The sequence below is a fragment of the Meleagris gallopavo genome, chromosome 10 (assembly GCF_905368555.1).
Source record: "Meleagris gallopavo chromosome 10, MGAL_WU_HG_1.1, whole genome shotgun sequence".
NCBI classification, from domain to species: Eukaryota; Metazoa; Chordata; class Aves; order Galliformes; family Phasianidae; genus Meleagris; species Meleagris gallopavo.
Window position 1 is genome coordinate 28,005,864 of NC_139413.1, and position 27,542 is coordinate 28,033,405.

Below are 27,542 nucleotides of genomic sequence, written 5' to 3' on the forward strand. Positions count from 1 at the left end.
TCTTCCTGATGCTCTGGGCTATAGGTCGATAGGGTGCCACTGTGGGATTGATTCCAGTGATTCGGCATCCTCATCCTGAAGCTCCTGGTGGAACTTCACCTGGGCTGTGAGCTCCAGCTGCACTAATTTAGCACAACAGTTCGAGTTCTTTTCGTTGAGATAAAGGTGCGTGTTCTGCTGTCACTTCTGCAGACACAGCCTGTGTTTCCCAAGTAGTTTTCTTCTTGCTTTTCTACGTTCCTTTTATATAGGAAAGGGGGATTATTATCACTGCAATTACCATGGAGACAATTACCATAAAGTATTGATCGACCAAGATAGATTAGTGAGCACAAAAGAATAGAGGCTGTCTCTATGGAAACATGGATGTTTAGAGAATTGTTTTTTCTCAGGGAAATAACTATTGTTTCTTTCCCTCAAACAAGCTTCTGGGTTAAAATCACTTTGTAGTTTTAATTATAATTGCTTGCGTTTTAATCTGAAATAGTCTTTTCTATTAAAAAAAAAACAACGACGATTTACTGAAGAGCTGCATCATTTGCACAGTTTTCCTTAGCACAGGGACTAACTGAAACGTATCCTTAACCGTTGATGACAAAGAGGCCGACAGGATAGGCTGTTTACTTGCAGAAGTTGGCATGTAGCAGTTGTGCGTAGTGGATCTCTGAAGGAGAAACCCATTGCCATTTGGTGAGTGGTGTGGCCAGGTTGGCACAAACATGCACTCATGGCCATCTTGGTGCCCTGCAGGAAGGGTCTGCTGCCACCAAAAGGAGCCCAGGAAGATTCTGTCACTGTTTTGTTTAATGGAGCTGAACTCGGACTCCTCTTTCAGATGTAAAGGTACATAGCTGTTGTCTTGAAAATATGCCACACCGACGAGGCTGCAAGTTGCTGAGTCGTTTCTTAAATTCTTCTGTTGAAATGAGCTGAGAATGTCGTCCCTCATTGGTCTGCAGTTGGTTTAGGTGCTCGAACCTTTAGTGGCAGTACTCTCTTTTGGCACTGAATAGTTTAATTAAGCAGTATTCTGTGTCTCAGGGCACGACGGAGCTGTTTGCAGAGGAATTCCTGAGCATCTGAGGGGAGGGAAAACAAGGCAGGTGAAGTAGGGCTTAGGGAAGTATTGAGGCAACTGCATAAATGTATGTGCTTGGTGCTGTGAGCTGGAGGAGCATCTGAAACAGGTGGCAGAGGAAAGAAAAAGGAGAAGACTTGGAAGGGTGATCTGATAAACAAGCAAACTGTGATTTTATCCTTCTTCATTTGTTTGTTGCCCTACGCACGGAGAAGATGCTATTCCTCTCCTTTCCTTCCAGAGGAAAGCAGCCCAAGTGAGTGAAGAGGTCAGTATTGCTTTTACAGAAGCGATACAATAGCCATGTTCTTTTTATTAAATGGAAAACGAAGCATATTGTTTGCCTGAGCTCTGCAGTTGGTTGCATCAAGCAGTGCTTGATGGAACAGGAGAGGGGCCACCTGTGGCCACGGTCACCCCGTTGCTCCAGCTCTTTGCTATGCACACTGGAGAGGACTCTCGTGTTTAATGGGTATCTTTTGACTTGAGCCAAAGCTGAGTGCTCAACGAGCTGATCTGTTCTTCTGTGATGCCGAGTGCCTGTTCCACTGGAACGGATGGAGGAGAGCCGTTGTCTCTGGAGAGGTGGCCCCTCAGATGTCACATTCCCCAAAACAGAAGTGTTTCTATCAGCTGCTGGCACATGAGGTGAGCTGGCTGCAGGGCCCGAGCTGCACTGCTGCTACAGCTGTTAGCACGAGTTCCTTGGAGAAGGGGTTTTCTTTCCATTACGTTTGCATGGCACTGGAAAACAAGTGGCAGCTTGTGCTGCACGTTGGAGGAGATGACAGCATTGGTTGGGCTTCCTGCATTGCACAGTCCTGCGAGAGGTGCGGGGCTCCTCACCCGTCTGCTCCATTGTGCTTCCTTCTCCCACGTGCCAGGCACATTCATGACATACCAGCAAAGGCAGTGATCCAGAGTAGGCTTTTTTTGCGTGCGTGCTAATCTGTAATTAAGAAAGTAATGGCATCCTATGCTTATGTGTTGTTGAGTCTTCATTATGAACAGTGTAATTAAAGGCACGAGATAGTTCTGTGTCACGTTGTGATCTTTACAAATAATTAGCTTCAGGGACACCAGCAGTTTGTGACATTTCGTGCCTTGAAGTACTGCTTGCATTAATTTTTCCAGTTGCTGGCAGAGGTGTACCGACATGACTGCCGTATGTGAGATTTATGCCATCGCGTGGAAAGCGGAGATTTTCGGCCTTGTGATAAAAAGATGAATGCATATACAGCACCTTTCTTCGAGGGAAATCCCGCGTGTCATCTAGATGTGAATCACCATAATTTAACATAAAACACAGAGAAGGGGCGCATGCAGAAAAGAGAAGTAGCCAGGCTGCTGCTGGGTGGCGAGATCCAGTGCTGGAACAAACACAGCGTGCAAGTGGAAAAAGGTCTGTCTCACTGCAGTTGAATAATGCAGGGCTCAGTTCAGCTGCCAGCTAAGCACCTTACTTCTCCATTAACTGGTCTCGAAAGAAGCAAGATGTAAACGATTCCTTATGCAGTAAGAGATCCATTTGTTTACTCCTTATTGAGCAGGAAAGGAGAGCTGGCAGGGCTGTGTGGTCACTGCCACTTGCGTGCCCCCGTGCAAGTTTTATTTCTGTTGTAAGATGTGTTTTATATAGAGGTTGTATTGTAAGTAATCAGACTGTGTATTTGCAGTGCTGGTTGCCTGGAAAGTCCTGAAGTTATTTGCCTTCTGGAAGTGCAGGTATGAGTGCTGGAGCCAAGGAGAAATGCTAAGCCATTTGTTGCCCTTTGATCAGCACGTTGGGTTAATCCATACGTACAACCACAGAACCACTCATGTTGGAAAAGCCCTCTGAGCATCCCAAGGCCAGCTCACCCCCCCATGCCCACGTCCCTCAGTGCCACATTCCCACAGCTCTGGGACACCCCCAGGGTGACCCCCCACCCCTGGGCATCCTGTGCCAATCCCTGATAGCTCCTTGGGACAGAAATTTTTCCCAGTACCCAACCTGACCCTCCTTTAGGGTCTTCCCACAGAGATGTGGAATGTGGTGCAGATGAGAATCCTGCCTACACAGGATTCCTGCCTACAAAGGCTTTCACTGGGGAAATGTTTTTTGCAAATTAAATGTCAGACTGAAAAATATTTTTAATGGTTTAAGAGCTAATGTTAAAAAGTTTCTTCAAACTCATCAGAAATAAGGATGATGATGGAACAGCAGAATTCAAGGGAAAAACGAGGTCAAAGAAAAAATGCTGAGCAGATTATTTTCATCAGCTTTGGCCATGGAGTAGACAATCTTTCTCAATTTCCTCTTATTTTTCTAAGCTGAATGTGTATTCTAACAGTTGACAGTATACTTGTCAGCAGACACCAAAAATACACGCTCCGCAGGATCTTCCCTTCCAGAAACCCGTGGGTCAGCAAGCACCAAGGTGTGCGGTCCTGGTGAGCTGCCTTCTTACAGCTTTGTCTTCCAGCTCTCCTGCTAGCAACAGGAGAGCTTCTTCACTGCTGGGTGCTTTGCCTCCTTAGCGTGGGGGCACTGATGTGTTGTTGGAGGGCCGCTCTGAGGGAGGTGAACTGAAGGATGAATCAGTGAGAGCCAACAGAATGAAAGGCTTTGGTTTGTTGAAAGCACAGCTCAGCAGGGCTGGCTCTGGGGCTCCTCGCTCGGGGTGCTGGCGAGGTGCTGGGTTGCTCAGCTTCTACAAAGGGCATTCCTCTCCCCCAGGACAGCACCAAGAAATCAAGCGTGGAAGGCAGAAATTGCCCGAGTTTTAGCAGACAGACTGGAAAGGAGGGCTGGTTTGGGGTTTTCTCTGTTTCTGGCCGTCGTCTGCTTCAGCATTGGTGTGTTTGGGAAGTGCTGAGTTTGCATCTGGGGCAGCACGTCGGTGTGGGAAGGGGAGCGTGGGGCTGGGGCTGCTCAGACATCAGCACTTGGGAGCTTTCCTTTGTTCAGTTCCATCCATCTTGCCAGTTTCAGACTGCCACGATTCCTTTGTAGCTTCCTTTTTAAACTCAGACGCAGTCTAGCCCAGACCTCGCTGACAGACACCGCTTCGCATTCTGCTCTTCACTGCTCACTGTGCTTATATCCCCATTATTTCTAGCTGCGTACACACAAAAACAATATTATTCCTATTTGCACTGTCACAAAAACATTTTCTTTCTGTGCTGTGTCTCTTAGAGGTCTGGTTCCCTTTGCTAGCGCAAGAGATGTTAAATATTTAGTGTTACGTTAAACATTTCATCAATTAAACCTCACACTGCTTTGAACAGAGCTTGCAGAAAACGTCAGCATGAAAGAAAATAAGGCCAGGCGAGAGGGAAGAGACGGGTTAGGCAAAAGCACGGCGTCCTTGTCAGCCACAAAGCAGTACAAAACAGGCACAGACCTGCAGGTGATGTGCGGGATGAACGGAGCTTGAGGCGCCTGGCTGTGCTGCTGCGTCCGTCTCACCTTCCCCAAAGGCAGCCTGCTGGTCTTGGGCTTGTTTTTCCACGGTTAGCTCTTTTTCTAGGCGCTTTCTGGCTTTTTGTTCTGCCTTTGTATCTTTAGGTGTTGGATAGTGATAGGACAAGGGGGAGTGGTTTTAAACTGAGACGGGAGGTTTAGGTTGGATATTAGGAGGAAGTTTTTCCCCCAGAGGTGGTGAGGCACTGGAACAGGCTGCCCAAGGAGGCTGTGGATGCCCCATCCCTGCAGGCATTCAAGGCCAGGCTGGATGTGGCTCTGGGCAGCCTGGGCTGCTGGTTGGCGACCTGCACACAGCAGGGGGTTGGAACTGATGAGCACTGTGGGCCTTTGCAACCCAGGCCATTCTGTGGTTCTCTGAAATATTGCTAGATGGGTGGTTGAACTGGATGGTCGTGGAGGTCTTTTCCAACCTTGGTGGTTCAATGAGACCTGCAAGGCCCAGCTGCTGCCCCACTCCAACCTTCTGCATGTGAGACTATCAGTGGCTGCTTCCACGTCAGTGGGAGCTGGGTTATTTTGGTGTTACTTCAGCAAGAAGATCTAAAAATTTACAGGCTGCTATCTGTTTGTGACAGCACACTGACACAGCCCAGGAAATGATGGGTAATTGCACACAGCATATGCAGCTTTGTTTATACAAACTCCTGTGCTTACCCATCTCATATCCGCCCCTGAAATCCACAGCGAAGACACACCGTAACTGACAGCCTGTAAGCCCTGGTAAGGTTCTCAGTTTATTTCCTCTACTTTATTCTGGTCAAAAAGCGAGAGGGAGAGGAGGCAGAACCTCAGAAGGAAATACCAGGAGCACTGAATAACATCTATTGAGCTGCGGTGTGTAGGAGAGAAGTGGGATTGACATGGTTTGTGCTGCTGTTTGTTTTCAGGAAAGTCATTGTGTAAATCAGGGATGTGTTTCAGCTGTTCCTCCTCGGAGCTTCGTTTTCTCTTTCCCTTTCAGTTCAGCTCTTACCTATAAAAATGTGTTAGCTTTGAACTGTAAAAATGTTTCTCTGTTATTGTTCTAAACAAAATGCAGCTTGCCTGAGGAAATGCATCGGGGCTTTTAGAACTCTGCGTAGCAGAGATTTGAATTTCAGGTCTTAATTTGTTCTGTGAGAGCTATGGGGAGTCATCGTCATGAAACGAAAGTTTGCTCCTGTCAGATCTTTACTTTGTTTTGATTGATCTTTTCCTTCTGTAGTTCAAATCCATCCATTTGTCCATGGCACCTACAGAAGGATCTCCCCCCTTCCCTGGGGAGACTATTGCTCGGCAAGTCCACAGGCTGTTACCATGCAGGTGATGAACAGCCCCAGGTTGTGGGTAGCAGCTCTGCTGGGTGTTGTGGGCACACTGCTCGGAGGAGCCGCCCCTGAGTGCTGGGTGTCCCTAGGGAGCAGTTCCTGGGCTCGTTCCTGTGAGAATGACGTGGCAGTTCTTCACCTCCCGGAGAAGTGGAGCGGATGGGAACGTTTCTGCACAGTCATCAGTGTCACCTTCATGTTCCAGGCGCAGCAGGTCGGTGGTGGGAGCTGACCCGGGCTCCCTGCAGTCAGGGCCATTTATAATTCATGCCAGAAAGCTTTCAAGATCTGATGTGAGTGCCGTGAGCATCCAGAGGGACGTACTCCTGCTGTTCTCTTCATGGTAGACATAGATGGGACCCACGCATATCACAAATGGTTCCACCTGCTTTACAAGGGTAAGCGAAGGAAGGGCAGATGACGCTTTGCCCCAGTCAGCTTCATCTGCTATTACTGCCCAGTGCCCTCCAGATAAATCACATACACCAAGGCCTCCTTGGTCACAGTAGTATTTTTTAAAGGCGGTGTTTTTTAAGATGCGTCCTTTCCTCATGAAAAATGGATGTGTTTTGATAACATAAATTATCCCCATACTTCAGTTCGAATTAAAATCAATTCCGATGATAGAGTGAATGTTTAGAAAGCCCACTGTTTGTTCATAAGGAGCTGATGGGAATGATGAGTATACTTTTAAAAATAGCAACAATTTCTGGAATGAAAACCAAATTCCAAGCAGAGGGAAAGCATCACAGATTTAGTCAACAACCAGAACTTCTTGGAGGTCATACTGTGGGAGATGCTGGCGACTTTAAGGAGCACACGTTGGGGTGGGGGGCAGCCAGATGCTGGAACAGAGATGGGCAGCGGGGTGTCACTGCCCCCGGGGGCTCAGAGCCACCAGGCAAGCACTGAGCATCCTGCACAGCTGGATGTGCTTGTAGCAGCACTTGGGTCAGCCGCAGCTCCCTGCTAACCCGGAGTACCTGGAGCTGGGATGCACATGCTCCAAGCAGAGTCCTCAGGGCGCTTCCATTCATATCAGCACGCTCAGGTATCTTAGGATAAAGCACAGATGCAGCTCTGCAGTAGAAGCTCCCGGGGTGCCTCTATTCAAAGTACAGCCTGGTGTCCCGGCAGCCCTGGGTAGGATTGGTGGCCTCCCTGGCTACAAACAAGCACAGCAGGCAGGCTGGGCAGTATTCCTACTATGGCATGTTAAGCTGGGTTTTTATATAGAATTACCATCTAGCACGGGAATATGCAGTTATTCAGAAGATCTTTCCAAATTACAAATGCTACCGTTGAGTTCCTTATTCAGGTGGTAAATGATACCTGCATGGAAAGCGACAGAAAACAGAGAAATCTCATCGTCTTTAATCATTGATTTTGATTCCTGGGTGCTCTCAGGGAAAGGGCTGTTCTGGAAGAAGCTGCACAACATGATCTGCTGACTCCCATGCGTGGCACAGCGCTGCTGCTTCCCAGGTTAATGTGTAACTGCAGCACTTGGGCTGCAGGGAAAATGAAGTGGTTTGCTTGGGTTGGAACCTAATGCTGTTATCTGAGCTGCTGCTAAAGGTATCAAAGTGTGCTCCAGTGTTCTGCTTTTGTATTAGATTTGCCTCTACTAAGAGGGATATAAATACATTTTATAGGCCGATTCCTAGAAATTGATATCTTTTTAAGAGCCTTCTTTGTGTCACCTGGGCTATGGTTTGTGTAAGAGTAACTGCTGTACTCAGGGCAGCAGGTTTATGGCCCCAGCTGTGGTTTGCCCAGCAGCAGTAACTCAGAAGGCACCGTTAGCTGGGAGCAGCTCTTCCTGCAATTAGCACATGCAGCAGTCAGGTCCCTGATTGCAGCTCAGCGAAGGGCATCCTTCAGAGCAGGGTCCTTCTTGTATGCAGGCAGCATCCTCGCGTGTCCCCTCGCCACCGCTGCCCTTTCCAGCAGCCCTAGAGCAAACCAAACAGCTGGGAAAGGCCCCATCTCTGTTTTGCCCCAGGAAAAGGCAGAAGACATCAGGGCCTGTGCAGCTGCACAGCTCATCACAGCAGTGCTGCAGGTGGATGGGTCACGGGGGGCTCGCTTCTCTCCTGCCTGCATGAGCTGGTGGGAAGGTTTGTCCCAGGCACCAAATGGCATCCAGAACTGCTGCTGGCCGTGCCATGCTCACCCCTCACCAAATCTTGTCAGATTTGGGCTGCTGGTATGAATTTTTGGAAACCATCTCAAGGAAGGGTGTGCTTCCATAGCTGCACTGCCTGTTCTGCATTTATGGTATCAAAATGAAATGTAAGAGCAGGGAGCTGTGGGGTGTAGGCATTAGCATGTATTTGGAGGAAAAGATCCCGGACACATTTCATTGTTGGTTTTGAAAGTTCTTCCTTTCTTCTCAGGTCTTCCATTTCCTTTCTACCAGTTACAGGTTGGCAGAATTTCAGTTTTTTACATGTTTCATACCCTGCACCTTCCCGATTCCTCCTTACCGAGTGATGAGGGGCAGCTCGTTATTTTCCTGTATTCATACACGTTGTGATTTAGGTTTTGACCCTCGAACGTTGAGTGCTTTGAGTCAGGGCTGGCAGGGAGCTCCGTGGGTGCACCTAGGTGCTATGGAGAGCCGTGGTTTGGTCTGCGTCACCTAACAGTGCCACAGAGACAGCGTGCTGCTGTGATGGAAAAGTACTCGCAGTGCATACGCACCGAGGTGAAGCCAGTTGTGCTCTCTCTTCTGGAAGCTCATTGGCATGCATTGAGGCTGGAGAACTCGCTTTGGCAACTGAGTTTCTGATGTCTCTGTCACCGCAATATAAATTCCAATGCAGATCACCCGTTTATTTTGTTTCGTGTTTCTTTTGACTGGAATAAAGGGCAAGGCAGACATCAGCTCCGTGGGATTTGTACAGAGCCAGCTCAGGGTTTCAGCACAGCCCCTGGCTGAGCAGTGCGGCGCTGTGCTTTTATCCACGCGGTCCGTCCCTGTGGGGATGCAGATCTCATTGCTTCCTGGCCAGAATCCCACCAAAGCCCCCGAGCCCCTTCCAGCAGCAAATCCAGCAGTCGGCAGCCACCGCTGTGCTCATTCAGAGAGATCTTTTTGGAGACATTTTATTTACCAGATGCGTTAAAACACCCACGTGGAGATCACTGCGGGTTCCTCGGTGAACACTGTATTTAAAGTCTTTAGGTTGCAGCTGCTTGACGGGGAGGCATGCAGCTCATTCTCAGCCATGGATTCTGCTGCCAGGCTGTGGCAGCCACTTTGCACAAGCTGTAGGCAGGGGCTGGGCTATGGGGGGTTGTGGCTCTCCCTGGACGGTGGCTGCTGCCAGCTGTGCCCGGTGGCCGTTCTGAGGCTGTGAGAGGGACACACCAAGTGCTTTGGCATTGCTGAATGTGAGGGGGGAACGGGACAAGCACTGGTCCGTAGTGATGAATAATTCTGAATCTATTTTAAATTGCATCCACTGGCAGACCAAAATGTCGTTTGATGGGAGCGCTGCCCCATGGCTTGTTTCCCTGGCTTGGCTCTTGGTGCTGGAGGGCTCTGCTGGGGGCTTTGGCTCCAGGGCGAATGAACCCTCTGGGTTTGTGACAGTAGAGCTGCACGGTGGGTGAGCGGTTCAGCATCATTGCCACTGAGTGAGCCTGGAGCCCAGTGGGGCACAGGTGGCAGAGTCACATCCTGCAGCAGCTCCAGGACTGGGCTGGTGGTTCTTGCGGCCTCTGGGAGGTTTTCCAGCCACTGCTGTCCCTCCCAGGCAGCAGCGGTTCTCCCTGCTTGTCTCCTGCTTGCTCTTTGCAGCAGCATCCTTTGAGTTTAGGCTGGACATTAGGAAATACTACTTCTCTGAAAGAGTGGCCAGGCACTGGAATGGGCTGCAGAGGGAGGTGGTGGAGTCACCGACCCTGGAGGTGTTCAAGGAACGTTTGGATGTTGTGTTGAGGGACATGGTTTAGTGAGAGCTATTGGTGATGGGTGGATGGTTGGACTGGATGATCTTGTAGGTCTTTCCCAACCTTGGTGTTTCTGTGGTTCTGTGATTCTGAGTTAGCTCTGTGCCATGCAGAGGACTAAAGCAAAGTGACCTCCTTAGCGTACCTACAAATTACTGCATCTCCCCCATTTTCTCTAACAAGTTGATGAGCAGCACTGTATCTTTTTCACCCAGCCAAACCTGGATGCTACTTTACAGCATAGCAGTGCTTGTATATTTAATAAAACTTCTAAGGACATCTGTCCTTGTTTCTTTGTGAGGAGTGGTGGAGCACATATCTAAAATTCGGCTCTCTCTGTTACCTTGCATTGTCCAGGCCTTTCCTTACAGCCCCAAGCCAGATGTGTCTCATCAGCTTTGGTTTCTGCTGCTGTATTTTTGTTGCAGTAACAAAGATAACAAAAAAAAAATGATGGTAGCATGGAGAAAATCCTTTCTTTGTAAGATGCCGCAGTGTTCTGACCTTTGGATTTACTCATGAGGTATCAGATGCAACAACCAAAGCCAGAACAAATTGTTTCACAGGTTTGCAAGCTTTAATTGATTCCCTTTTTGCAGTGGCTTAATGCACTGTATCCTTGCTCGAGTGAAGTTCACTTTTCGACTTACGGGATCCGTGTGTGCTCATGTAAAATAAACATAAACAGTGAAAGAGCTCTGAATTGTTCAGAATAATAATGCAATGCCATGAATACAAAAGCAGTGGGGACATTTGGGAAAGTTTAAGGACAGTAACAGGTTATTGCAGTGTGCGGGAGGGAGCTGTGAAGCACTGCTCATTTTCAGTCCAGAAGGGTGCATTTGTTGGCTGCCCTGGTCTTTGGTTGTTTAGATCCCATCTCGCTGCGTATCGCTGCTCCAGGGGTGGCCATGCGTGGGGCACGTGCTGGGCTCATTAACAGGGCTCTGGAAGAATTACTTATCCTATGTTGTAATTTGAGTTTCGTAGACTCACAGAATCACCAGGGTTGGAAAAGACCTTCAAGAGCATCCAACCATCTGCCTAGCACCAGCGTAACCCTGCTGAACCACGTCCCTCAGTGCCACATCTGCACGTTGGTGAATGATGTGGCCTTGCTTCTCATGGTGTGTCAGACAGACGTGGTCATTGCTCTTGGAGGGTTGGCACTCTGATCCCTGCCCGCACCCAGCTAAACAGGTTGGCCGGTGGCATTGTGCCCTGTCTACTTGAAGAGCACTTCTCCTGCTGGGCTAAGTCAAAAGGAAACAAGGGGAGAGCCCTTAAAGACTGTGACTTCTCCATCGCTTCTTTTCCAGCTGTCTCGACTAATATCAGCATCCTCCTTGGTGAATCTCCCATCCGAACCAGGTGTTTGGTGCTGGCCCTGTGCAGCCCAGTGGAGCTGTACTGAGCAGACCCATCCTCGCCTTCCATCAGCTCCCCTCCTCGTGCAGCCCTGGGTGTTCTGCGTCTTACAGCTCTCCTTGCCTGTATCATGTAAAGCTTACCGCAGGTGTGAAAGCACTGTTTAATTCTTGTTTTATCCCACACCTTCCAGTGCATGTTAAATTAGCAGTTTACGTATTACTTTGCTGTAATGAAAAAGACCTCTACTCTGTTATAAAGAGTAGATTCTAATTTTAAAGTTACATGTTTGTTGCTGCTGTCATCTTGATGCTTTCCCAGTATGTGATTTTCATTTTTTTTTATTAGCTCGTGTTTGAAATAATGAACGTCGGTGCCAACAAATCATCACAAACAACAAAAATAGGAGTTGCAATTTCTTGTCTCATTCTGCTGACTAAAGATGTTTTCGAGATGTAACTTAAATCTACTTGTAAGTGTTGGTGGGCCCGTCCCACAGCTTGGCCATGGGTTTGTGGGCCTGCAGAGAGCTGGGGAATGTGTGGGTCCCACCCAGGCTGGGCTGGGAGCTCGGGCTGCTGGTCGGGCAGCCAGTGGTGTTTCAGGATGGATGCAGAATGGAATGTCAGTGAATGGATGAGCTCGGTGTTGAAAGGGATGCTGCATGTTGGCAGGTTCGTATGGATCGTTTTCTTGGAGTCGATTCTTCCCCATTTGCATGCTTCTTGGATCTATCCTTAGTTATTGTTTCAATATTCATATTATCTTTCAGTATTAGAGCGCTGCAGTTTGGCAGCATTCTATATAGCCTTAATCTTTAGCCTTGTGAAATTTGTAATTCATTGCTAATGAACTTCATAACTAACTACCCGGACAATTAGGGAAAATAGGGTTTCAAAATGATTAGCATGAGTGTGGCATGGAAGGGTCTGTTCTGTGCGAGCGATACTCTTAATGAACTCAGAATATTAACAACTATTTCCATAGATCCTGTGTGCCCCATTCAGCTGTAGGATGTATTTCCATAGATCCTGTGTGCCCCATTCAGCTGTAGGATGTATTTCCATAGATCCTATGTGCCCCATTCAGCTGGTAGGGGTGTTGGAGCAACGTAACCAGCTGCACTGAATTATTTGTTAGCAGAACACGAATCTAGCTTGGTGGTTGCCCTCCATCAGCTCCCCGGCACTGCTGCTATGCGAGCCTCTAACTTGTAGCTCTTCCAGGAGAGATCTCCAGGTGTTCTGAAGAGCTCTCCTGGAAGGTGCAGGCACTTCCCTCCGATACAGGAAGGGTTAAATGCTGGTGCACTGCTTGGTGGGACCCCAGTCTGGGCAATGAGGCGAGCGTTCGTCTGCATGCTTGCTTTAGCAGAAATGACATTCACCTCCTTTGTGTCTGATTCTATTAACTAGATACAATTTTCAGCCAATATCAGACATAACAGCTTTCAGTTGCTCTTCAGATGAAACTAATCTATGGTTCACTGGTCTAGAATCCATTTCATCCCCAGTTTATGTCCAAACAGAGCAATGCAGAAGACTGATCCATTCCAGATGTGCTTCTCACATGATAGGCTTTGGGAAACGTCAGCTTGGGGCCAAGTTTCCATTCTCCACATCTCAAGAACAAACACAGCTTATAACAGACCGCTCACCTCTGTGAATGCTGGTTTTGTATTTTGAAGCCATGTAGGCTTTCATTAATTCATGTCTGAGATGTTGGGGGGGATTTTGATTGACCTCAGGCCAGGATGCTCATTGCCTGCACAGTGTGGCACAGCAACCTCAGCAGCGGGAGCTGCTGTGACATGGGCTGGTTTGGCTCCATGTGCTCCAGACCAGGGGTGGTTCTCAGGTCCCTGTTGCCCTCCACATGGCTGGGTATGGATGATGTAGTGTGTTCTGCCTTCTGTGTGACCAACAACATCGCAGAACAGGATCCCATATACCCTGGAGATTGGAAGTGAGTGAAAAAGCCATGAGGAACAGGATTAAGGAGATTAGAAATAGCTGATCCCTCCGTTCTCAGCCAGCAACACTGCAGTACTCTGCCTGGTGCCTCACCTCCAGCACTGCGTGCAATTTGGCTGCCAGGATATAAAAAAGACATCAGGCTCCCAGAGGGTGGATTGCCTCATTTGATCACATCGTTTGGTGCCATCTTAAGGAGGTCTCAGCATAGGACTGGTGTCACTGTGGGCTGTGGGAGCCCATGGGGAGCAGCCAGGTGTTGGTGCAGAACATCTTTGAGGTTGTTAGAGTAGTGTGGTTAGGTTGAGGTTGGACCTGGTGATCTTGAAGGTCTTTACCAAGCTGAGAATTCTGTGATCTGGTTCACGGGCTCTTGGTGCCGTTGGTCGCCAGGCCTCAAATAAGGGGGGTGGGGGGTGTGAGGGGAATGGTTTGGGTTCTCTGCTGTTCCCATCCAGGTTGCCAGGTCAGCAGAAACCCAAAGATGAGCCTGTCCAAGGAAGCCATGTGTTGGTGGCCTTCCAGCCTGCCAGCAGCCTCAGTGAGCAGTGAGAGGCCAGCCCACGTGTAAATCGGGTGGCTGAGTTTGGTGGATTTCCAGAGGGCAAGTGGGAAAAAAATTCCCTTCCCTGTGATTTACCTCTGTTTGCCCAACTGATCCAGCTCAGACGTGTCCCAGCACTTCCTTTCATTGCCAATCACTTCACTGTGGAAAAAGCCCCACGGTGCGGCGTTTAATCAAAAAGACACGATGGTCATAGAATAAATCCTTCTAGTTCTAAAACATTTATACAAGGGAAAGGAAAATCTATCAGAAGTGAGAGAATCTCCAGAGAATGGCCAACAAAAGCCAGGCACTGAGAGCTGCTGGTGCTGCCGGGCGCGGAACACAGGGCTGTGCTTTCGTCAGCCTTGCCATTATTCATCTGCTTCCCCCAGAGCCTGGGAGAATTTAACAGAGTAATGTTTGGGTGTGCTGTGCTCTGCTCAGTGCACAGTAAAACGGACTTTGTAACGCATGAAATCAGCAGTAGAATTATAGAATGATAGAAAGCTCCAGATTTACAGAATGTGATAATCTTTTAAAACTTCTTTGTAGGAAATGTAGTAACCTCACAGTGGAATTTAATACCTCGTCACGAGTGATGCATGAATTTCAGGTTGGATATTACAAAGTGTTCCTTCTCCAAAGAGTGGTCGGGCGCTGCAATGGGCTGCCTGGGGAGCAGGGAGTCACCAGGCTGGGGCGCGGAAGGAAGGTGTGGACGTGGCACTGAGGGACGTGGTTCAGTGGGAAACACTGGTGGAAGTGGGCAGCTGGACTGGGTGATGCTGGGGGTCTTTTCCAACATCAGTTTCTTTTTAGAATCCTTTCTGTGATTCTACGGTTACCTTTTCGGATAGTTTTGTTGTAAAACTCAGTGGCAGCATTGGTCCTTGTGGCTGCGTGGTTACAGCGAGTGCAGCAGCACCCAGTGCTTGGGTGGCTTTCAGGGCTGTGAAGTCTCCTGAATGAGTAAGTGTTACTTATTGTTCCCTTGTTGTTTGTCACTTAGAGGCTTTCTGTTCATCCCGGTGTCTGGTGTGGCTCAATCAAAGCCTACCAAATTCTGTTAAATGAGCAAGTAATTATATTTCTCAGTGCGGTTCAGTGGATTTATTGTTTTGGCTGATGTGAAGACTTATTACTCCCATAATTGAGATAAGTGCATTTTCATTGTGTTCTATTGCTAATAAAATAGTTGTGATTTAACATCTTGCTGGCTTAGAACAGCTAGACCTTGTGCCTAATTACAGACTTTTCTTTTGCTTAAGATTCTATGCAACGGAGGTTGAAAGGGTTTGTTTCCAAGGAAACAAATGCACTGCACTTTCGTCGCATAAAATGTTTCCTGATAGAAAATTCCATAAGCAGGCTCCCAGGAGCTGCAAGCGGCACAAGGTAACTGCAGCAGATCCGGAGCACATCGCCAGCTGCTGTGGGCTGACCCTGCTGCTGCCATCCCCACATTGCTGCTTGGGTGTGCTGGGAAGCAGCGGTGGCAGAACACCAGCGCTGGCATCACTGCTGGAGTTTGTCAGCGTGCTTCAGTGGTGTTTCTTACTGTTTGTGCACTGCACGTGCTTCTGCAATAATAGCAGTGTGCTAGGAGCTCCCTTTGTGGCTAAAAGAACACACCTGCTCTTCTATGTTACAGCTCTACATTTGCACACTGCTATTAGTTTTCATACCGTGTTGATAAGGAAACTCCTTTGGCACAGCTCAGACATTTCAGTGAGTTTTGGCAGAGCAGTGCTTTGGCAGAGGCGTGCAGGGGCTGCAGCACGCTGCCTTTGCCCAGGGCTGTGCGTCCCCAGTGCTTTCCCACTGCTGCTAATGACGACAGAGGCAGTGTTACCTGGGCAAGCTTCTTGTGCTGCTGTGTTACATAAAGCTTGTGCGGTGCCATCTGCCTGCTGGGCTGCTGAGAGTGCTCTCGTATAGCCCACGGGGTTGGCTCTGACGTGGAAAGCGCTCTGCTTGGCAGCAAAAGCAGATTTTTATCCCTCAAGTTCTGTCTGGGTGTGCCTTCCTCAAACTGGGGTCAACTCAGCCGATAGCTCAGAAGGCAGAAATGGCAGTGGCTGTAAGAAGTCCTTTTCCCCGTGCTTCTTCAGGTGGTTGTTTTGCTCTCTGCAGAGCTGACTGCCACCACCCATCCCCTGGTGCAGGGGGAGGAGTTGCGGTTTGGGGCTCCGACCTCTGGGGATGTGTTCAGCAACCTGCATGCAGTGACTGCATCCGCCCTATGGAACACATCTGTGCTCTGTCTTGTTCCATCTGCACACAGTCCAGAAGAATCATAGAAACACAGAATGGCCTGGGTTGCAAAGGCCCACAGTTCTCATCTCATTCCAACCCCCTGCTGTGTGCAGGTCACCAACCAGCAGCCCAGGCTGCCCAGAGCCACATCCAGCCTGGCCTTGAATGCCTGCAGGGATGGGGCATCCACAGCCTCCTTGGGCAACCTGTTCCAGAATGCCACCCTTGGGTGCATGGTTCTTCAGTGCAGGTGCATTTCCTCTCTGAACATAACTGTGTGTATTTCACGGTGCATTGTGCTCTGCTATAATGATGGTACATTCACTGTGTTTGCAAATCATTTAGGAATTCTTGTTCTGATTTGCACAAAATCAATGCACCAAAGTCTTCTGACTTGGACGAATTAGGTAGGGATGTGCATATTATCCTGCTGCTGGAAGTTCAAATGAGAGTGATTTCAATATGAAAAACCTGCCACTGTCAATACGAGATACTTCTTTGTTAAGAAGATGTATCACTGAAAGGGAACTTTCAGTAATCTGAGGAGATGAGTTATTCACCAAATCATAACATTGATAACGTCTGGAAACCAACTCGGAAGGGGTCGGAGAAACTGAAGATTCGCTGCTGTTTGAAGTTCAAAATATCGTATTGTCTTCTTCGGAGTGACTGTACAAAGGTAGGGATTTCAGCATACAGAACTGGAATACTGGCAGGAGGTTGGGGCGGGGGGGGTCAGCTTTTGCTCCCAGGGAACAGCCGTGGGATGAGAGGTGACGGCCTCACGCTATGCAGGGCAGGGGCAGGATGGGTGCTGGGGGAAATTTCTTCTCCAAAGAGCAGCCAGCACTGCACGGCTGCCCAGGGGTGGGGGGTCAGCATCCCTGGGGGTGTTCAGAGCCGTGGGGATGTGGCACTGAGGGACGTGGGCAGTGGGCACGGGGTGGGCTGGGGGAGCTGAGAGGGCTTTTCCATCCTGAATGGCTCTGTGGTTCTGTGATTTCACTGGTGATACCACGCTCTGCTAGGCATTTTTTTCCCCTGTCATGAAGTCAAGTGAAAATAGAAAATATTTTAAAGCATTTTCATGCAGATGGATTTGTACTCCAAGGAAAGTGAGAGCGTGACGGGAGCTCACAGTGTGGAAGGGGAGCAGAAAGGAGCAATCTGAGTGCTGGAGGAAAGTGCTGCGTTCCCTTGTCTGCTGTCAGGAAATAGCTCCTTAAGTACTGCACTCCCAAATTGGCGTCTGCTTGTTTTAACACAGTCTGCTGTTAGGTAAAAATACCCCTCCTGCACTCAAGCAGCTAGGAGAGCTAATGCTCTTGAAAACTACAGCTTAAAGGGTTGCAGACAAAAAGAGACAAAAAGAACACGTTGAGGGTAAGAAGTCATAATATTATGACCTACATTAAAGAGGCAATTACGTTCTTCACACCTACCTCTGTGCAGCAGGTGAGGCACACAGCAGCCAGCCAAGCACCGTGCTGGGGCTGCCTGACCCTGGGTGCAATGAGCTGAGGTCATAGAACCATAGAATGGCCTGGGTCGAAAAGGCCCACAGTGCTCATCAGTTCCAACCCCCTGCTGTGTGCAGGTCACCAACCAGCAGCCCAGGCTGCCCAGAGCCACATCCAGCCTGGCCTTGAATGCCTGCAGGGATGGGGCATCCACAGCCTCCTTGGGCAACCTGTTCCAAGCAAGGACCCTGGAGACGTGGCACCGAGGGATGCAGTCAGTGGAGAGGGTTGGTGTGGGCTGGGGGTCTTAGAGAGTCTTTCCAGCCTTCACGGTTCTGTGGTTCTATGATGTCTGACACATTGCTGTCCAACTGCTCAGTCTAACTCACCTCCTAGTGCCAATGTGTTTACAAGTGACAATATTACAGTCTGCAAACAATTAGAGAACTTTTTCTCCACCTCTTTGTTGAATTTCATCTAGAAAACAACCATCAATGCTTTCTTACCAACTGAGGCAATGCAGCAAGCCTATCTCAAAAGAACTGGAGCATTGAGAGCTAATACAGCTCACATTAGGCGTTAAGCTCATTTTGAAAAATTTGTGGTGGTTTCTGTTTCAATCAGATAAATGATTATTGGTTCTGGTTCAGTCCCTTCGCCTCCTGCCATGGGAACGCGCGTCCCCTGCAGCATCTCTTCCACAAATTGGTTTCAGAAAGCTTTAGAGTTTGGAAGTAGCCAAACCGGAACATGAAATTAAAGCCCCCTAAAGGTACAATAAAATAGTAGATCAAAATATGAGCCTGTTGGAAACCTGTCCAGTGTGTGTACTTCTGCTACACACAGCGTGCCCATAGCCTTAAGGTCCTGGTGTGCTGTTACCAAAGATGTGTGCTCCGAGGAGGTTGTCCTGCCAGGACCTGCCTGGGAGCTGCTTGGTGCCCGGACCTCCCACAGACGGCTGCAAAGCTGGCAGTGCTGTGCTCACGGCCCTGCTGCTGTTGTCAATTCCTTATGTTGTTTCCTACTGAAAACATCTCAGAATGGCTCGCTGCGAAGCTGCAGGAAGGATCGGCTCTCAGTGAGCTCATTTTCCAGCTTCTGTGTTCAGGAAATGTGGCACCGAGGGATGTGGTTAGTGGGCGTGGGGGTGGGTTTGGTGGTTTTAGAGGTCTGTTCTGATCTTTATGAGTCTATGATTCCGTGTTTCATTATTGCATTGCTTAAGTGTATTTTTCAGCCTTAGCCAGAGGACGCAGGTAGTTAAGGCAGTGGTAAAGTAGTGCGCTGGTTGCCTGCTTCACAGCAAGAAGGAAATTAGAGTTGCAAAACAGAATGTCATCATCGTGAATCAATGTGGCCAGAAAAAAGGCAATGAATGGAAGGCCTCTGCGTGGCCGAGCACTTGGCTGCGTGTGCAGGCAATTGCATCACTTGCAAATCAATAGATAGCTTTGTACTCTGCAGGTCAGCCCCAGTAGGTGCGTGTGCTGAGCAGAACTCTGTAAACATTCGTGGAAGGGTCGATGCTGCTCTGCCAAACAGCTCCAGGAGTCCCAGGGAGCTGCACTGGGTGGGAAGCTGGATTCTGAGAGTTACATCCCCTGCCCCATACATGTGTCCAGCCATCCATCTCAGTGTTCTTCTGTCCGTCTGCCCATCCATCCATCCATTTGCCCATCTGTCCATCCACGTGTCCATCCATCCATCCATCCATCCATCCATCCATCCATCCACCCATCTATCCATCCATCCATCTATCCATCCATCCATCCATCCATATGTCCATCTCTACATCTGTCCATCCATCTGTATGTCCGTCCATATGTCTGTCTGTCCATCCATCCATCTGTCCTTCCATCTATGTGCTCATCTCTACCTCCGTCTGTCCAACTGATTCTCAGGCTTTCAGATTACAAGCTGGGATCTTTGCATATTGCCTTGATTGTTCCACTGGTAACCACGAGGAGGAAGGCAAAATTTTCCTCTCGGTGTGTTTAGTGTCTTATTTATTTCTCTGGGGTGAAATCCCCAATGTGTTCTTGAAGGGTACGTGGCCTTTAATCTGGGAGGAGGTGCCATGGGACGTGCACACAAATGTGCTGCACTTCTGCTTTGTCTCCAGGCGTCGAAAATACCAGGTGATTTCTTTCGGGCTCTGCACTGGTGCTTCCTGGGCACTGAGAGCATTCCTGAAGCTTTGCAGCAATCTGCTGTTGACTGGGAGGATGAAGGTAGAATGTGCTGGAGGACCTGGAGTGCTGTAGGCCAGCATGATAAGCGTTCCAGGAGCACAGTGGTATCATCCACATCACATCGGGGATGCTCAAGGAGGGGAAGGGCTGGGAATGTGACGTGAGATGCCATAAAAATGGGAGCAGGGATGGAAGATGCAGCAGCTCAGTGTGGTGGGATAGAAAAAGAGCACATGGGAACTTCTGCCACCAAATGAGCAGTGAATTCATCTTGTCTTTATTCCAGAAGTAGTGGGAGTCGTGCTGCAGGCCAGCGTGGTGGGCTGGAGTCTGGCAGGATCTGAAATCTCACCAGAGGCGTTACTGTGTGTTATTTATAAGGGAGCTGTTGGGCCCCAAAGCCCCACGGCGCTGACGTGAGCGCTGGGAACAGCCCCAGCTTGGGTTCAGCTCATTAAGTGGGCTGCATTTCTCTTTTTTAATGGTAAATTAGATTTCAGCCTGCCCCACGGCGGTGGTTGTTTCATCGAACCTCTGCAGCGCTTTCAACGTGTGAGGTGATCAGTGTGTTTGTGATGGATGAAGCATAGAATAGGCTCACAACACACAGGGGGTTGTGACCCACCACTTTGGACACCGTGGCTGCAAGCTGTGCTGCACCCATTGCCGCTCATGGCAAGGACCCTTCCTTTGGGATGTCAGAGGGAAGGCTCCTGTTAGGGGAGCCCGGTGGGAGGATGTGCTGTGCATCCCTTGGTGCTGCTCGCCCTGCAGGCAGCGTGCCGCCCGCTTGGCAAAGCACCTTCCCCAGCTACCTGGCATTCCCCAGCCCTCCCCTGCCCCCCCGTGTCCCCTCTGTGCCCAGCACCGCTCACACCAGGGCCGTCACCGCTCACATCCCCAGCAGCGCCCAGCCCCGCGAGCCGGATGCTCAGCAGCGGAGCTTCAATGTCAATCCTGTAAAATTCCATTTTACGCAGAGACTCAAAAATCTGCTCTTGCTCAAAGCCTCTGGATGCGGCTGCGGCTGCAGGCGTACCTGCTTGGAGCATTTTCCTAGAAGCAGATGCAGGGAGCGGGGCTCCGCTCTGAGCACAGACGCGTCCCCGAGTGACGGAGCGAAGCAGAGCGTGCCGCTGCCGGTGCCAAGGGCCAGCCAGGCGCTGCTGGGGCACTGCGAGCCGTCCTCGGGGCTCACCCTTTGTTGCCATTGCTAAGCCAGGCCTTTGTCACAGAGGAGCGATCCCTGCGGCTTGTCACGGGAGATGGGAGTGTCGGAAACTTGGGCTCAGCGGCGTCTGAGTGAGCGATGAGTGTGACCTGGGGAGGATAAACAGGAACGCAGGGATGTCTCTGGAGTTCGGAGAACACCCGCTGCTGCTTTTTTTTTTCCCTCTGTGTCAGTGTCACTGGAAGGGATGATACAAATGAGAGCAGGAAGCTGCAGTTTGGGTTCTGCCAGAAATAGATCTTTTTTCTTCTGATAGAGACGAAGAACTATGGGAGTCTGGAGAGGCTGTTCCGCGGCACCCTCACGGTCTGATTGCCAAGTCGTTTGTATTCGTGTACGAAGTGACATCCACCCTGAAATGGGAGTTGACATGTAATCAGAAAGAATAAAAACTCGTGGAGGTATCTGCGTGCAGCTGATACAAGTTCAGCACGAGGGGAGCTGGGGGTGAGCACAGAATGCGCTGAGCGCGCTCAGGCGACAAGGAGAGAAACGCCAGCGTGGAAGATGTTGAATGTTAATATTGCACGTAGTCGCCGTCACTCGTGGATTTGGTGAGTGTTACCTGTTCTGTCCTGCCTGGGTCAGGCAGCTCTGGTGGGCAGGAGGGCTCAGAAGTGCGCAGCTCTGCATTTGGGAGCGTGCAGCTGTGCGTTCAGAATTGTGCAGTTCTGTGTGTGCTGAGCGGAGGCGTTGGCTGCACACACACCTCCCCGAGTTGTACGGCTCTGCGGCGCCCAGAGTGATTCCTTTGGCTCTCTCGGTGCTGACACCCAATTTCTTAGAATCACAGAATGTCCCGGGTTGAAAAGGACCACGATGATCATCCAGTTCCAACCCCCTGCTATGTGCAGGTCGCCAACCAGCAGCCCAGGCTGCCCAGAGCCACATCCAGCCTGGCCTTGAATGCCTGCAGGGTTGCGGCATCCACAACCTCCTTTTGCAACCTGATTTGGTGGTGATGGGCATGGGGGGCCTGGGGCTGTGCTCCCAGGGCTGCACTTCGTCCTGCATTCTGTTCCCCAGCACACTTTGCTTTTGTAGCCAAGGGTCTGGTTTTGGAGGTGAGGTGTGAAGCTGGCAGTGCTGTGATCCGTGTGTCCTTACAGTGCAGGTAATCTGTATCACCCTGTGACAATATAGGGCACGTGGAGAATTCAATATACTGGAGATTCGGAGATGATATTTTCAATCCGCATTAAAAACATGTTCTGTTCTTACGTAGGATAAATTCTCACTATTTGTATCGTTGCTGATAATGAGTTCAGCTGCTGTCCCCTCTGCTTCAGGCGCTTCGATGAAGCTACAGCTCATTACTTGGGTGTGTTAATAAAAGTAGCAAGGCTCTGAGTCCTGAACAGCACCTTCAAACCCAGTAGGCATTTGCTGACAGGTGGGCATGCAAGGGAGGGAGCAACTTCTCTGTGTTGCAGGGAGGTCATGAAAAACATAGTAGCACTGGAAATGCTCACATTGGAAATGTTCAACATCTCCTTTCATTTGGCCTGCTCCAGTTTCTTCTGGGAGGACACTACAGATGCTGCTAGAGGACAGCTTGGGCAGCCTGGGGTCCATACCGTGTGGGGCTCAGCTCATGCGTTTAGGACAAGAGGTGGTGGCCTCAGGTTGCTGCAGAGGAGGGTCAGGTTGGGTGTTAGGAGAAGTCTCCAGAGTGCTCAGCACTGCACAGCTGCACAAGGGTGGTGGGTCACCGTCCCTGGGGGTGTTCAGAGCCATGGGGATGTGGCACTGAGGGACGTGGGCATGGCGGAGTGGGCTGGGGGTGGATTGGGAATCCTGGAAGGTGTTTCCAACCCAAATGATTCTGTGATTGTATGATCTTGGTGTTGCCCTCAGCTGGTGCTTATGGCACGACTCAGCTGCCCCTTGCTCATGGCTGCCCCTGTCTGCCCATCTCAGTGAGATGCAGGGGGCTGGGTGGGCTCAGAGCCCTTGGTGCAGCCTGGGTTTGTCCTGTCCACTAATGGGGAGACCTCTTCTCCTGTAGGATGCCCATAGGTATGGCATTTTTTTTGTCTTGGTGTGTGAGCTCCCTGGCCTCCAGTGGAAAGGTGGAATCCTCAACCAACAGTCGAGTTCTGTGCACAGAGTGTGTTTGCGAAAAGCAGATCAGAAATCTGTAGGCACAGTTTAGAAAGAGAAAGTCAAATATTTTTCTTAGGCTCACAAATGGCTGTAGGAAGCATAAAGAACGCATTGTTAGAATGTGTCGTCAGCGAAGACAATGCCTGGCTGAAGCGTGATCTTTAACAATGAGATAATTGTGATTTAATTGGCTCTGAGCGATGCAAGGAGAGACAAGCGCGTGCCTTTGCTGTTAGAAAGCCTGAGGGAGGGGTTCTGTGGGGCTGCTGGGCATCCTGGAGCCATCTCCATTGCTGCTGACCATGTTCCCCACGCTCCAAATGAAACAATCTGTCTTTCTTTTGGTGGGATGCTCCTTTGAGCCGAGCTCCCACGTGCATACGTCCATGTACGTACCCATAACAAGTACAAAGTCCCTGTTCCCATCTCTCCAGCTCCATGTTGCAGTGTTTAGGGGCAGGTTGGCCTCTGGGCACTGTGGCTGCTCTGCCTCCCAGGGCTCTGCTGAATCTTCCCCCTCCTCCCATGGAGATGCCAGCTGAAGGTTGGTGGCCCACGTGTGCCCTGCTGTGCGTGGCGGTGTGATGTGCTCAGTGGGCATGGTGGCAGTGGGTTGGTGGTTGGACGTGGTCATCCTAGAGGTCTCTTCCAACCTTAATGATCCTGTGATGGTTTTGGGGCAGCAGGCTGAGCCTTGCAACGGGAGGCTGGAACTTAGGCCAAAAAAGCTTCCTCACATTGTGTGCAACAACAGAGCCACCTCCAGAAGGAGCACTGGGGCTGTTGGAGTGCTGGGACTGGATTGTATGCTGTCCCACCTTGGTTCCTTCTTGAGCTTGCTTTCATGTCCCACTGTTAGATTGATAGTGATTATTACAGCTTTGTGTAGGGTAAGTGCTAGGATAAGGATAACAGGTGCTGCTGTCCTGGATGTCATCACAGCTTGACGGGGTGCTGAGTGCCATGCTGTGCTCCTGTTCTGCACAGTGGTGTCACACCAGTGCGGTGTGGGCTGTCACACCAGTATGGTACAGGCTGTCAGACCGGGGCGGTGTCTGCAGGACACAACTGGAACCAAATGAGGGCAGGAAGGCACCGATAGGTTGGGCTGCTGGTTTTCTGCTGAGCTTTTGGGATCCTTCTCTTCATTCGCTTCTCATCTCATTTTAAGCATTTCTTTTTTCATTTTTGTGCCTAAGAGCGAGTGCTTTAAGGGAAGCAGAGCACTGTAGTGGGGGGATTGTAAAGACACGAGCAGGAGCTTTGTGGTACAGGAATGGCATTTCTGAGAAGCCCCTGCTGTGCCCTTGGTCAGCATGGGCCATGAGGACAGGGCTGCATTCTCTCCCATCACGCTGTGGCCTTTCCATTTCCATATCCCTTACGTAGTTGGTATTTAGTTCAGTAAAGGTGCAGATTTAATAAGCAGGAGGAACCACTTGGGATAAACTGGACAGACTACAGAGATGCCAAAGAGCAGCGCGATGCGAATGCAACAGGAGGCGATGCCTTTTACTAGCAGAGGGATAATTAGCATGGCCGTTAATTACAAATCCTTGCCAGCCAGTGCAGATTCCAAGCCTGCTCTTTTCCATGGTGCTGTTCAACATAACAGAGAAGGGCCCAGCACTTCCCTTCGGAGCGCCTGTAGCTATGAGAAATGGTTATCCCTGTTATCAACTTGTGCAAAAAGAAGTTTATGCAGAAAATCCAATAACGCCTGGAAACCAGAATCTGCATTCCCAAGCCTGCTAAAAGGGTAGAGACAGCACCCAGAGCTTCACAGGGGCAGCAGTGCATGCTCCTGCCGTGCCCACGCTGGTGTGACAGCAAACAGCTGATGCTGCGCTGGTTGCTGGAGCTCTGGAACATCACAAGGGCTCTGTGCTGGAAGGCGATGCGTTTCCCTTTGCTTTCTGATTCCGTGTTTGCCTGACCGGCTGGCACAAAGCTCGTGCCGTGCTGCAGGTGCAGGAGGCCCTCAGCAGCTGCCCCTGGGCTGTCCAGAGAGCTGCTGCTGCTTGCAGCTCCTCAGCACAGTGCAGTGAATGAAGTGCTGCATGCTGTGCCCCCACACTGGCCGGTCAGCAGGGAAAAAATACCATCTTCCCTCGGTCTTCCTGGAAGTTTTCTCTAGGAATGTTGCTCTCCCAAAAGCTGGAGGACATGCCGGCCTGCAGCACACCTGGGCTTCCCCGCAGGAAGGTGGTAGGTTGGGTTGGTGCCCCAGCGTGAATCCCAGGGCCTGGATCTGTTACACTGGGGCGCTAGGGGCTGTGGGTAGATGTGGTGGGTTGGTAAGATAAACTGGCAGAGTGAGCAAATGCAGTGTTTGATGACACGTGGCCGGTGGGCACGGTGTGGGTGTGTTGGGGCTGCACTTGGGGAAGTCTTTTCTCACCTCAGTGATTCTGCGATTTAAGCAAAGCACTTTGTGGGCTGGGGTGTAGAAAAAGCAGGGGGAAAAAAGTGCAAATACAGCACTTTTACTGAAAATGATTAAGATGTGTCAGCCTGAAAAGCCAATCAGGAGGACGTTTCCCACTTCCCATGCCTACCTGTGCCACCCGCACGAGCCCCAGTGCTCCCTGCTCCACCATCACAACCACGAGCAAAGGGCAGCATTTCTGCTTGGTTGGTTTGGCATATCCCTCCACTGAAGGGAAAGCCAAAAAAAATGAGACAAAAATTTCAAAGCTCATCGCAGATATCTCAGTTGTCATCCGCTGGGAAGGTTTTCGGTTGGTGTCTCGTTGCCGTGCTGCATATGGTTTTATTTAACCTTTTTGTTAATGATCTGGAAAACGAAACAAGCAGCCAGCTAATTAAATGAAGAGATGCTGCTAAAGTGAGAAGTGTTGCCAAGCCAGCAAGGAGAGAGAGAAGCAGGAGATAAACAACGTTGGGATCGCACGGCGGAGGGACACAAGGACTCTGGAGGCACCCATGGTGCTGTGAAGGAGCCAGGGAGGGAATGCCAACAAAAAGCAGTGTGGCACTGGCTGGGCTGAGCTGAGAACGTCTCGGAGCTAAAGAGCAGCAGCACACAGTGAGGTCAAGGGCTGGTGAATGGAGCCGGGTGGTGGCATCTCCTCACTGCTGTGTCAGAGCTGGGGGGAGCCAGGGGTGTGGGCACAGAGGGGCAGCTGGGGCAGAGAGCTTCTGCAGGAGGCTGAGGGATGGTGGTAGGCTGCTAACTGCTTCCCTGTGCTGTTCGGACAGAGCTGAGAACACTTTGTGGGAATAGGCAGTGAATTTGACGTGGAAAAAATGTGAAAAAGTGATGTCACTTGTAAGCATTGTTCATTTTCCAGTGCAGGAGGAGAGGGAGAATTTCAGCTAAGAAGTAAACTCCCGTGGTCCTGATGTTCTTTCCATTAAGAGCTTTGTGAGATGAGGGAAGTGTCTGCGGTCGAAGACGTATGTGGCACAAAGGGGAGGATGGGGCCAGGAGGTCCCTGCGGAGTTTCAGCCCCGTGGGGCATCCCCACAGACCTGCACAGCTCCCAGGCCTGCTGCTGCTTGCCAGGAATCCCAAACAGCCCTGCTGAGGTGCAGCACAGAAGCACAACCCCACCCTGTGCTGTATACCAGCACGCATGTGTTTGTAGAGCAAACCATTGCTGTTTGCGGTGGGTTTCTTGAGGCTCTCAGCCTCCTGCAGTAGCAAAACATTTCAGCTTCTCCGCCCGCTTGTCTCACACCCGACTCGGGCTCCACCAAGCTGGCACACGGTTGGTTTTGGTTCAGCTGTAGCTCTCATGCCTGCCATAAGCAGGTGACCCCTGTCTTCTCCATGAGCTGCATCAGATGCTGTGCTCACGTCTTGCTGGAAGCGTCAGTATGTGCCTGCAGGCAGCAGGTGGGAGCTGCGGCGCGTGGTGCAGGCTGCTGCCCACAGGCTGTGCTGGGTGTGCAGGTGCCACTTCTCCTGGCGGAGGGGAGATTTGGACAGCTTTTCTTTTTCATGATCTGACCACACGAACCCTGAAACCCCGAATCTGTTTCGTTTAATAGTGAGTCCCTGGTGGCTAATTCTGCATGCAGCGCACAAAGCAGCGTGACTATTCTGGGATGGGATCCCAGTGACAGCGGTGAGTCATCGGCCGCAGCAGCAGCGATGATACCAGGAGCTATTTATTGCTGCTCTCTGGGCTGCGAGTTCTGCTCAGCTCCGAGTTCAGCTGGAAATTATGTAATTATTCCTCCTGGATGGTTTTTCTGATTGGTTTGTAATTACAAAACATTCTCAGAACGCTTCTGTGTTTGAAAATTAAGACCTCGGGATGACTTAATGCAAGAACGAAGAGATGAAATCCTGCTTGGCTTACGTATTGTTTTCCCTTATCGGTTAATCAGACAGCTTTCTGGATGTCACTGTACAAACTTCTCTGCAAAACAGTGTAGCACGTGATTCCCCGGGTCAGTCCGTTTATAAACAAAGATGTGGGGTAGAATCATCGTAGCACCGAGCTGCTGCTGGGTTCCTCGACTGCCCCGAGCCAGGAGCTGCTCTGCTGCCGCTTCCCACAGTGAGCAGAGCCTGCAGCGTGGGGGCCAGCGGGAACCTGCCCAGAAAGTGGGGAGGGGTG

The 27,542-nt window shown here is 50.2% G+C and overlaps 1 protein-coding gene across 3 annotated transcripts in view; it reads left to right on the forward strand.

Moving 5' to 3' along the window:
- PDE4B (phosphodiesterase 4B) overlaps window positions 1-27,542 on the forward strand; it is a 148,173-nt gene that overhangs the window by 65,605 nt on the left and 55,026 nt on the right. The window contains exon 1 of one of the 3 annotated variants that reach the window (XM_085231099.1): window positions 21,193-21,398. The exons of the other annotated variants lie outside the window; for them this stretch is intronic. Within the exon in view, the coding sequence (XP_085087225.1) occupies window positions 21,352-21,398 (47 nt within the window). The 5' untranslated portion in view covers window positions 21,193-21,351. Of the gene's footprint in view, window positions 1-21,192; window positions 21,399-27,542 lie in introns of those variants that run through there. 3 annotated transcript variants of the gene reach the window in all.